The sequence below is a fragment of the Thamnophis elegans genome, chromosome 9, assembly GCF_009769535.1.
Source record: "Thamnophis elegans isolate rThaEle1 chromosome 9, rThaEle1.pri, whole genome shotgun sequence".
Taxonomy (NCBI): Eukaryota; Metazoa; Chordata; class Lepidosauria; order Squamata; family Colubridae; genus Thamnophis; species Thamnophis elegans.
Window position 1 is genome coordinate 52,599,730 of NC_045549.1, and position 12,347 is coordinate 52,612,076.

Consider the following 12,347-nt stretch of genomic DNA (forward strand, 5'->3'; position numbering starts at 1 on the left):
GTGTTTGTAGGATGGGCCAGTTACCATCCTAGGTTAGATAGACAATATTGGGGGTGGAGATGTCTCCTTTGTGACTTTTTTTTTCAGGATCTCGGGAGCACACACTGCATTGAAACTGGAGTCAGAGGAGAGGAGCCCAGATGTGTGGCATCAGCTTCAACCCAATTGGCAGTGAGAATACTATCACTGAACCATCCCACAAACACCTCTTAAAATAACAGTTCAGGTAAGACCAACTGTCATTCTCTGGCCTCTTGCCTTATTATTCACTTAGTTCAATATATCTCAATTGCCTCTGTCTTGCTCCCTGCACTTTTATGGGACAAAACAGTAAACTAGGGAAATAGGTAAGTTTTGATATATAAATTGAGATATTAGTACATCCAGTAGAGATGTTTCTGTGTTTTTGTGCTTCCTCTTTTATTTTTTTACCAATTCTCAATTCATAAGCATTAAATTCCAGTGAGATTGTTCACATTTGTCACTTCCATAATATATTTGCATCTGAAACATAAATAGTATTTAAGTGACCATGCTTGCACCTATCCAGTTATTTCAGTTGATGAAATTTTGTTAATAAATGTTAAATGTTTCAGAACACATGTATCCTGCTCTTAGTTATATGCTGAAAGAGTCATCATATAAAGTGATTAAAAATAAATCAATCAGTAAATTTGAAAGACATGATGACACTAGCATGTGGAATAATCACCCTTCAAAAATGGATCAATCTGATTTTAAACATTTTGGCTATCACATAATTTCTATCTCAAACTATTAAATTGTTCAACAAGGAAGTATTGTGTTTAGAGATTGCTGCTTTAGAATAGGTATTAGAAGGTATTAGAAGATTGCTTGTAGGATGGCATATAGTAATTCAGTTCGTATGAATAATATGAAAAAAAATTGTTTAAAATGCACAGAAGAATGACCTCTAATTAGGAAAATAGTAAAGTAGGATCAAGTGGACAATAGCTGTTAGCAGATGGAAAACCTGAGTTCTTTGGAGAACAACAGAGGACATTAGCACTGTGATAGGCAAAAATTTAACTGTTCTTTTGAACACTGGGATCATAAAGTATACTATGTATATTTAATGTATGTTTTAAAAATAAAATGAGTAGAATCTTCTAATGGAAAGAATTAGTATTAAGTCTACTGGTGGCAACATTATTTTATAATGGAGGACATTTCCAAAAAAGATAAGAGTGATTTTAGAAGTATATAGGATAGGAGAAAGGAAGCAACAGTTTATAAACAATTTTACGTTGCATTTATGTGGGTCAATATATAGTCATGCTTTTGAGAGCTCCACAAGAGGAAGGAAGCACCTTAATTGGGGCCAATCATTTATTGCCATGACAAAGATGCAGAACTTCTCTAAACTTACTTCTCTGTAGTAAGTAATATAACTTTAGGGATAAATTTGTTTAACTTCAAGATTGTAATGTGTGGGGAAGACTGGGAAATATATTGTATGAAAGTCATGTGGTGTTTGTTCTATGGGCTAAAAATATAAGAGAATGAAAAAAGAATAAATGGGAGGCTCCTCTCCTAACTTGAGAAAGTAAAGACTCTTGAAATGGATTATTTCAAAAGGAACCTTTAATCAAGCAGGATGGAAACCATTAGAAGCAAAGCAGCATCTGAAAACCTTTAGGCCATGCAAATGGGATTAAGCTGATAATGACCCCTCCCCTTTGTTCAAATGCAGATTCTGACCAATACACAAGTGTGAAGATGCTCTCTTAACTCTTCTGCCCTGGGAGTCAATAAAGCACATGTTCCCATGGCTATCTCTAGTTAGACATCAAAGTTAAATATCCCAAATGGCTACCATCAACATCCCTCCAGAAATGTTGGGACCTTCAGTCTCCCGGTAACAGGAAACCAGTTGTAAAGTTGTAAAACTCAGTTGTTTCAGATGTAGCTAATGATTTAACTCCGAGGCTCCCCTTCTTCCAATTGAATGGCAGTATCACTTTTAGGGATATGATATGCTGCCATTCTTTAGAAAAAGGAGAGATTCACTTGTGAAAAAATAGGAAAAGAAATTGCATCATAGTATTTTAACAAGGTTTGTCAGGGTATTGGGAGTGAATTTTTTTCAATAGGGCAGGGACCCTAACGTGGTGTTTCTCTACCCATTCATTTTGGGCTGAAGGTAAATGCTTCCAAGCAACTAAGTATTGGGTTTTCCCCCTGTGGGTCCTAGAGTCCAGGATTTCCTTAATTTCAAAATGTTGTCCGCCTTCTATCATGATAGGAACAGGAGATATAGGTGCATGTGGTCTGAGTTGTGAGATTACTTCTCGTTTGAATAAACTAATGTGAAACACTGGATGGACTTTCCTGAGTGTCTTTGGCAGGAGTAATTCTACTGTTACTGGGTTGATAACTTTGGTGATCAGGAAAGGTCTGATGAAATGTGGCCCTAATTTCTTTGATGGTTACAATGACTTCAGGAATTTTGTCGATAGGTATACTCTATCTCCACATGGAAGGGTTTTGGGATCTAATCTTTTTTTGTCAGCTTGAGTTTTGAAAGCCTCTCTAGCTTCCTGTAACACTAATCTAACCACCGGCCATGTGTTTCATAGGTTATCTATCCATTCTTTTAGCGAGGGGATGGTAGGTTCTTCTGTGGGTAGTTAAGGCATGGGGTTGAAATTCTGGCCTGTTGCTACTCTAAAAGGGGTGAACCCAGTGCTTGAGTGCACAGCGTTATTGAAAGCCACTTCTGCAAAAGGTAAAAGATTAACCCAGTTGTCCTGTTGAAAATTAATAAAACATTTTAGGTATTGTTCTAGAACCATGTTCTGATTTTCAGGTTGACCATTGGTGCACGGATGGCGACTGGAGCTCAGTCCTTGGGTGTTGCCCAGTAAGTTTAAGAATGCCCCCCAAAATGTTGAGGTGAATTGGACCTCTCTGTCGGAGATGATTCTCTGTGGGGCTCCATGAAGGCGATAAATATGTATCAGGAATAACTTGGCTAGACTTTTGGCAGTTGGGATCTTTTGGCATGGTATAAAATGTGTCTGTTTTGAAAACAAGTCTGTTACGACCCAAATGACAGTATTCCCTGTGCTTTCTGGTAGTTCGACAATAAAATCCATAGCTATTTCCTTCCAGGGTGCTGAGGGCTCGGCTACCTTCTGTAACAGTCCTGGAATTTTGCCTTGGTGTCTTTTGGCTGCCGCACAAATTAGACATCTGGATACATAGCTCTCTATGTCCTTTTTTAGTGATGGCCACCAAAATTGCCTTTTAATTAGATGTAAAGTTTTTGCAAAACCAAAGTGTCCTGCTAGTTTGGAGTTGTGGTATCTTTCCCTTAAGTACAGTCTTTGGCTGCCTGGAACGTACAACTTCCCTCCCACCCAAGCTAGGTTATCTTTCATCAGGTAGCTGTCTTTGTGGCTCAAAAACCATTCGTTGGTGGTTAAAGCTTGTTTAAAAGTTTGGGTGGTGTCATTGTCCTCCAGAGTGTCTCGTTTTCCCTGGGATCTGGTGGTTACTCTAGCAGCTAGTTGATTGTCTTGTATCATGGGTTTAATTACATTTGGCTTCATACTACTGTATTGCGGTTTCCTGGATAGTGCATCTGCCAGGAAATTTTTGCACCCCGGGAGGTATCTGAGCGTAAATTCAAACCTTTTAAAGTACTGAGCCCATCGTACTTGTTTTAGAGAGAGTTTCCTTGGGGTCTTTAGGGCTTCTAAATTTTATGATCCGTCCAGACTTCAAAAGGGATCTTACTCTCCTCTAGGAAATGTCTCCAGGTTAAAAGAGCCCATTGAACTGCTTAAGCCTCTTTCTCCCAAATGGCCCACCTTTGCTCAGATTCATTCAATTTTTGGATGTGTAAGCACATGATTGTAATTGGTCTTCCTTATTTTTCTGAAGTAAGATGGCTCCTATCGCCACATCACTAATATCTGCTTGTATGACGAACGGTTTCTCTGTGTCTGGGTGCTTTAGAATTGGTTCTGCCGAAAACAGCCTTTTAAGTTTTTCAAATGCTGCTTGGCATTCCATTGTCCAGTTCAAAGGCTGCTTCGGTTTCGGGTTTCCCTCCCCCTTCATTTTTAAGAGTGATGGGGAGAGCAATTTGGGCGAAAGCGGGGATAAACTGCCAGTAAAAGTTTGCAAATCCCAGGAAGCTTTGCAACTGTTTGCGTGTTCTGGGTGGTTCCCAATCAAGTACCGATTGCACTTTCGAAGGATCCATTTCTATGCCCTGGTGTGAAATGCGGTATCCTAAGTAATCAATTTTTTCTTGGTGGAATTTGCATTTGGAGAGTTTAGCATAAAGTTTTGCAGAGCGAAGTTTGATCAGAACTGCCCGGACTAGTTTTACATGTTCTGCCTTGGTCTCAGAATATAATAAAATGTCATCAACATAGACTATGCAGCCCTTATATAGATTTTCCCACAACACTTTGTTTATTAATTGCATAATTGCATAAATACTGCAGGGGCCCCTTGTAGCCCTAATGGTAGCACTTTGAATTGATAACATCCAAAGGGGTGTTAAATGCCGTTTTCCATTCATCTCCCTCCTTAATCCTGATACAGTAGTAAGCCTCCCTTAAATCCAGCTTTGAAAAAATTCTCCCTTTGGCTAGGTGTGCTAGCATATCCTTCATGAGTGGGAGGAAATATACATTTGCCATACTGATTGAATTTAAATTTCTAAAATCAACACATAAACATTTGGAGTCATCTTTTTTCTCTCTAAACAGCACTGGGGGCTGCAACTTTTGGTCAGGCTTGTTCAATGAAACCCCTTGCTACGTTTTTTTCAATGGATGCCTTCAGTTCTTCCAGCTCCCTTGGAGACATGCTATACATACTGGGTTGAGGGAGTTTGGCTCCGGGTAGGACTTCTATTGCACAGTCAGTGGAGCCGTGAGGTAGAAGCTCATCAGATGCTTTTTCACTAAAAACCTCAGCCAAGTCCTTACATTCTTTGGGTATGCCCTGAGTTGGCATAGCGTAAGCAGGCATTGCTGTTTCTAGGTGCTCTGCCCCCTCAGTTTCTCTGTCTGGATTCTCAGCCAAAGTCACGTGCATCTGCATTCTTATGGTGCCTTGCTTCAAATTAATTTTGGGCTTCCCTTTTTTCACGCATGCAAGGCCCAGAACTAGTGCCATGCGCCACTATAAATATAAGCATTTCTTCTTCACTCCCCTTTGTCTAAATGCAAATTCTGACCAATGCACAAGTGTGAAGATACTTCCTTAACTCTTCTGCCCTGGGAGTCAATAAAGCACACGTTCCCACGGCTATCTCTAGTTAGACATCAAAGTTATATATTCCACATGGCTACCATCAACATCCCCCCAGAGATGTTGGGACCTTCAGTCTCCCGGTGACAGGAAACCAGTTGTAAAGTTGTAAAACTCAGTTGTTTCAGATGTAACGAATGATTTAACTCCGAGGCTCCCCTCCTTCCAATTGAATGGCAGTATCACTTTTAGGGATCTGACAGTTGAGTCAGACTGGGCACTTTTTATAGATGCCCTAAATTCTTATGATCTGTACCTGTACACTGTGGTTTAATAACTTCTGTTATTAAAATATCTTATGGATAGGACTGAAAACATTCTATTTCCTTGATAACAGCTGGGATGGGGGGAAAACCAATCGTGCTCAGTAAGAATAAGTAAAGCTAGGTATCCAAGAATTCCACAGTAAAAACATAAACCAAAGTTCCTAACTTTGTCATTTTTCTACTCCAGACAAGGATTTTTTTGCCATGTCTATTTATGCAACAGAATGCATGGATGAACTTGGGAATGAAAGTAAGAGATGCTTCTTAGGAAACAATCAAACAAGAAAGTCAGGACCCCCATTGTCTTAATAGTCTGAAAAAGAAACTTCAGAAGAACTTGCCTAATGGAGCTAGCAATTAAAAGTGTCTATCTGAGGAGAAAGTTTGTACTTTCAGGCTTGCAAGTTCTCTTAATGTACCCTTGCAGTAAAATAGAATTACTTCATTTTATTGTGTTTCCTGTCTGCCTTTTCTGGAAGGCCTGACAATTTGCAAGAGTTCTATGAGGAGGCAAAGGAAAGGGAAGAAGTGAATGTGACAAAAGGCTGAAAAACTTTCTCCCGTTGTGATTTCCTCCATGCCACAATCTTCCAGTCAGCCGTCAATTAAGATGAAATACTGCAGCAATTCTTCTAGATTCTTATATGTCCTGTTTTACTAATTTACTAATTTTGTTATTTCACCAGAAAGTCCTTCCCAATATTGGTTGATCAAAGCTTGATCGTTCTAGTCTTGAATGTCTAGCACATAATTGAAAATCAATTCACAAACATGATTCTCAGATTATGAAACTCCTGATTTGTGGTCACTGTACATTTTTTATAATTGTATACAATTGCATTTTTCTCAATGAGTATAATTGCCTTCTGGCTGTTCCTTCATAGCAGATTGAGGAGTAATACAAGTTTCACCAGATTGGTAGAAAAGTCTGCCATCAGGCCTACCATGAACAGTTTAAACAAAGTTGTGAAATCCAGGAATTTGATTGTTCTCCATCAATCTGCTCCCCCCCCCCCAATTTTTTCTAGGAACATGGAATATGATTGGCTGTGCAGCAATTTGTAGATATAGAGCAGCCATGTAGATTGACTAATGTACACTTTGCATTTCAATCATAACTATGTTTCCTGTTATACATATCACATGATATCTAGACCAAATAGTGTTTTTCTAATGTATTTTATTATCTGGGCTAAATATAATTAATCACAGTTTATAACAGCTAACAACAGGGCTTGTTTTGTATTTCGATAGTAGTTTTTTAGAGATTAATAACAATACAGTAGCCAAAACTAAAGAATTCTGAGATTTAAAAAAAAATCCTGGAAGCAGTTGGTGCAGGTTCCTAAAATCCCAGAAATTGCGTTTGACTCAATGGATTCTTTATCTCCATTTGTTCTTGTGTTGTATTTTGATTCTAAAATGGGTAAAGAAAACAAAAAGCACTTTAGACTTTGGACATGAGCCATATTTAATACCTGCTCCAGGCTCAACTCAATTTCTGCTATGCAATTTGTAGAACATTTTGAATTATGTTTTGGGAGTTCTACTACAATTTCAAAGGTGATAGAAAAAATATATTGGCCAGGATCACCAAACACCCATATCTCTGAAAAAATGGCAGATTGAAAGAACAAACAATAGTTTCAATAAGATAGTTTGCTTTCTGAATAATAGTAAACATCGTTATTCCAATAATCATTTAGTTTCTGACTCAATATCATTGATCAGAATACTAAGGATCTCAAGTATGGTCATTCTTGAAGAAACGTAGAAAGTTAAAAAAAGTGTGTTTGATCTGAAATATGAATTTGTTCATTTAATAAAATTATGATATATAACTTTTTCAAAACTCCAACTTCAAAATTAAAAACATCTTTGTAATTTAGGGTCTATGGGATGTCAAATTGCTTCATAAGTATATGTTAGTGTTCAGACAACAATTGTCTATTATGGAGCATTTTAATTCAAGTAGAGGTTGACTGTCAACTTTGCAGAAGTGCTACAGAAATAGTTGCTAGTGGTATTTCCCCATCAAATAAATACTGATTTCTTATGAGAAAAATAAACTGCTAAGTACAAGGGTAGATATAAGTTTATTAATAAGAATAACAATTTTGTCAGAAAGAGTTCTAAATTAATATTCTGAACTGCATGATCAGACACTCAAGAAAATAACTTTTTTGTTGGATTAAATTAGCTATAATTGAAGATAAAGAGATGGATGGATGGATAAACAAATGGACGGATGGACAGACAGGGTTAGGATTTAGATATTGCTACCAGTATACTTGAATCTGTTCCTGTGATTAAACAAGTGACTGTTGGGAAATAGTTTTGCACGCCCATCTTTGAAACAAAAGACAAAAGTTTAAATCCTTGCCTATGTTTGTTCTAATGTTTATTATCTTTATGTTATTGGCAATAATCTATTAATCTCAACTTGAAAACTCAATTCTGTGTTGTTTCTCTTTAAAACTCTAACATTGACAGTTATGAGTCTTGCTATCTTTGAAATGTTCATAGAAAAATAAAATGATTGTTTTGCACAGGCTCTGCCTGTCACTCACTTTAGCTATATTTAGTTTTATTTGTGTGGGGGATTACTCTTGCATTTAGTAATTTTTTTGGCCAAAAGATTTTACAACATATGAGATCAATGCAAAAATGTCAACTCATAGTTGTTCAGAAATCCATGTTATGCAAGTATATAGAAGTATATAATTATCAAGGCAATTGGCTTTCTGCCTGCTATTGCCTAGTTTGTATAAGGCACATAAGTTCAGCGTTCTAGTCCATGTTTGCCTTAATATGCTTGCCATCATTGCTTACATCTGCAGATATTAACACTTCAGATACATAATTATATAAAATAAAAACTATCCTGAGCAGTACAGGTTGCTTTGACTGAAATATGCAATGTTGTAAACTTATATAGCTGTCTTCTTTTATTGACTAACTTGTTTTATGATTTATTTATTAGTTTCTTTTTTATTTCTGTTGCCACTTTGAATATTTGTCTGTACTTGGCATCAGCATCTGGCTTCATATTTATACTTTCAATTACTTCCAAATGTTAAAAAGTAACCTGTATTTTCTATTTAATGAAACTATATGATTCTACCCTCAAAATTTTATTTTCTAAAAAGCTTACATTGAAATAAAATTTCATGGAACATTATGATAACTATTGTATAATTAAAATTGTAATGTAGATTGCTACTGATCAGTTTAGTTCCAGCCAGCATTCTTTTTCAAAAATATAATTATGTCAGTTATGTCTTATGCTGTCAAGAGTGAACAACAGACTCACACATTAATAGCAATAGCACTTAGACTTATATACTGCTTCATAGTGCTTTACAGCCCTCTCTAAGCAGCTTACGGAGTCAGCATATTGCCCCCAACAAATTGGGTCCTCATTTTATTGACCTCGGAAGGATGGAAACTAAAAGTTCAATTAGCAATTTTATTATTCAAGCCTAGGATACAGGAATGTTCTCAGATTGGGTTAGACTAGATAAGGTTCAACAGGATTCAGGGGGAGAGGGAGGATGTCAGACTTTGCTTTCTTGTGCCCATGCAGCCATTCCAGATAATTTCCCATTTGACTTTTTCTGCTGACTTGGCCAATCTCTGTTCAACATATTCATATAATAATACATAATTATTACATTTTATTACAGCAATGAATAATTATATGTACAATAATTTAATAATATATCTTTAGTTTATTGAAAGGCAAAGTATAGTGAGTGACTCTTTTCCTTTTCTTACCAACTGATCCCTTGTTTCTTCCTTACCAATCTTGCTAGAGCAAATAAGGTTTTGATATTCTTGAGAACTGTTAAATCTGTATGCATATATGTACCATCCAGTCTCAGCAGGAAGCTGTTATTTCAGCACTCTGTTATTTCAGAATTGGCAGTTTACTTATTCTAGAAGAGGCATTGAAATAATTAATTTCCCTTTTGTTTTTCTGCTTCTATGTAGTGTGATATAAAAATATTAATGATCTCAACCTGTAGCATTTATGTAAAGATAGTCTTCATTTTCAAATTTATTTTGGACCTGCACAACCTTCTTTCTATATTGATAAAAACAAACAGGACTCCTGAACATGTATAAGTAACATATTTTATATTATGCATTACATATTTGTGTGTGTGTATGTGTGTGACTTACAACATTTAGTGTAGTGACTGTTTGAAGTTACAATGACACTGAAAAAAGTGACGATGACCATATTTCACACGTGTGACCATTGCAGCATCTCCATGGTCACATGATCAAAATTCAGATTCTTGGCAACTGACTATATTTAAGACACTTGCAATGTCTTGGGGTCATGTGACCATCATTTGCAATCTTCTGACAAACAAAATCAATGGGAAAAATTCACTTAACAAATTTAAAAAAAACCTAAATAGCATAAAAACTACATGCATTTTATTGCAGTGAGTGTTATTCCTTCCACTGAAATAACATAGTTTGGAATTTCATACACATAACACAAAGAAATCTTGAAAATCAGAGCAAAACTCTCTATAATTTTACTTTGAAATGAAAGACCATTTCAGCCTGAGATAAACAGGAAACTCTTATTATTTTTGTCTAAAACTAATTTGTGTTCTATGTTCATATATTAAAGGGAAGTTAATTCATATTACTAATTACATAAATGTTTTTCTTCATTGAAAAGGTAACCTTAAAAGGAATGACATTATTTTATATAAATTTAGCCATTAATTTGATTACTATATCAATATTATCCTAAAAAGCAAGTCATTAAGTTGATTTTTTCTTAATTTTCTTACCAGAATTATGCAAATAAAGAGTTGGAAGAGCAGTTGCGGTCAGTATCAAGTGTGGATGAACTCATGACCGTACTTTATCCAGAATATTGGAAAATGTTTAAATGCCAGCTGAGGAAAGGGGGTTGGCCACACAGAGAACAAGCCAACTTTGATGGAAGAACTGGGGAGTCAAATCCAATAAAATTTGCTGCAGCACATTATAATACAGAGATCTTAAAAAGTAAGTCATGTAATATCTACAAAGTTTTTAAAATCTGTATATTAAAATGCATTCGTTCTTTCAATACATTTTAAATTTATACACACACACACAAACACACACACACAAGATAACATGCTGAAAATAACAAATCTGCCTTAATGACTTAATGTTAATAGTTTTTAACATAATTTACTATGATAAAGTATGCTAAAATATAAAATATAAAATATAAATATGTATGTCATGAATGTCTACTGGTTTGGACTGTCAATAGACTAATAATCGAATAATCAAGAATAATCGAAGTAGGTAAACACCAAAAAGATAGTACGGAGCTAAGAGCGATGGCATTAAGAACTAAAAAGAGGAGTATGCCAGTTCCTTTGGTACACAATTGACAGATTGTATAGTCATGAGAAATGAGAAGAATTTAGACCAGTGTCAACAAGCAATTTATCCTTTAATAAGAGATTTAACAGCTCCAGTTTCTAATGAAGTTATCAAAAAAGGAACAAATTAGGAATTGCATACCAAGTTTATGGTAACTGGATATCCCTGATTTGGGGCTAGACTAGTTTTAGGCTTACAAAAAATAACAAGAAAAAATGTTTATTTGAAAATAAGCACAACTGTAAGTACTTTCATTCTGTTGCTGTTTTTGTTAACCTGATTGGTTTGGGTTAGTCTTTTTTTCTTTTTTCCTATTTTTAATCTGTGCAAAGTACATTTGCACAGTATTTGGAAACTTTCTAGAGCTCAAGCCAAGGAGATATGGTCATTTTCCAACTTGGCTTCCTTCACACTTGCCTTGAGAAACAGGATGTACCTTCTTATTTAGATCTGGTTGACACCATGGAAAATATTATTTGGAAAATTCTACATTAATGAATTTAGGATTTGTGCTTCTGATATTCAGTTTTAGACAAGAATGTGACTTCTCAGGTACTTACCTTTTACTTCTTTATTCCAAATAGATAATATATTTGCATTTTTATTACATAATATATTTGCACTTTAAAAATGTGTTCAAAAAGCAGACTCATAGTAATCACTGATGCTATCTATGTGCTTTCTTCTGGAAGTTTCAGAAATCACAGAAATTAGAATCACTAAGATTTTTTCTAGGGTGGAAATATCATTTCCCCATTTTCTCAGCTGTTCATAAAAAACATCTAAAATAGGTTGCATGAACTATTTCTAAACTACATTATTTTAAAATCCTTAGCATCTATGGATGAAGTCTGAAATAGGAAATAAGTCCAAACAGTAAATGTTACTTTTGAATGAAAAAAGATGATTATGCTAAGGTGATAATCTACTGGCTAATCAGCAATTCCTAGACTAATCCAAATTCAGTGTTGGTAAATTTGTAAGATGTTTGCTAATCCTTCTGAAGTTCCTCATATGCAACCCACTGTCTTAACTTCATTTCTTCAGGACTTTAAAAAAATGTTTAATTAAAAAAATAAAAGAAGTTTCAGTTTTTCATAAAGAAAATTGAGAATCTAACATGTATATCAGGGGTGGGTTGCTGCTGGCATTACTGCTGGTTCGGTGCTAGATATGTAGCTAGGAAATATACAATGGGGCAAAAAAGTATTTAGTCAGCCACCAATTGTGCAAGTTCTCCCACTTAAAAAGATGAGAGAGGCCTGTAATTGACATCATAGGTAGACCTCAACTATGAGAGACAAAATGAGAAAACAAATCCAGACAATCACATTGTCTGATTTGGAAATAATTTTTTTGCAAATTATGGTGGAAAAT

At 35.5% G+C, this 12,347-nt stretch overlaps 1 protein-coding gene across 1 annotated transcript in view; it reads left to right on the plus strand.

Annotated features, from left to right (window-relative positions):
* The window catches only part of VEGFC (vascular endothelial growth factor C), a 59,902-nt gene that overhangs the window by 28,398 nt on the left and 19,157 nt on the right, over positions 1–12,347 (plus strand). Inside the window, 1 exon segment of the mRNA XM_032224423.1 lies at positions 10,382–10,598. Coding sequence (XP_032080314.1) covers positions 10,382–10,598 — 217 coding nt within the window.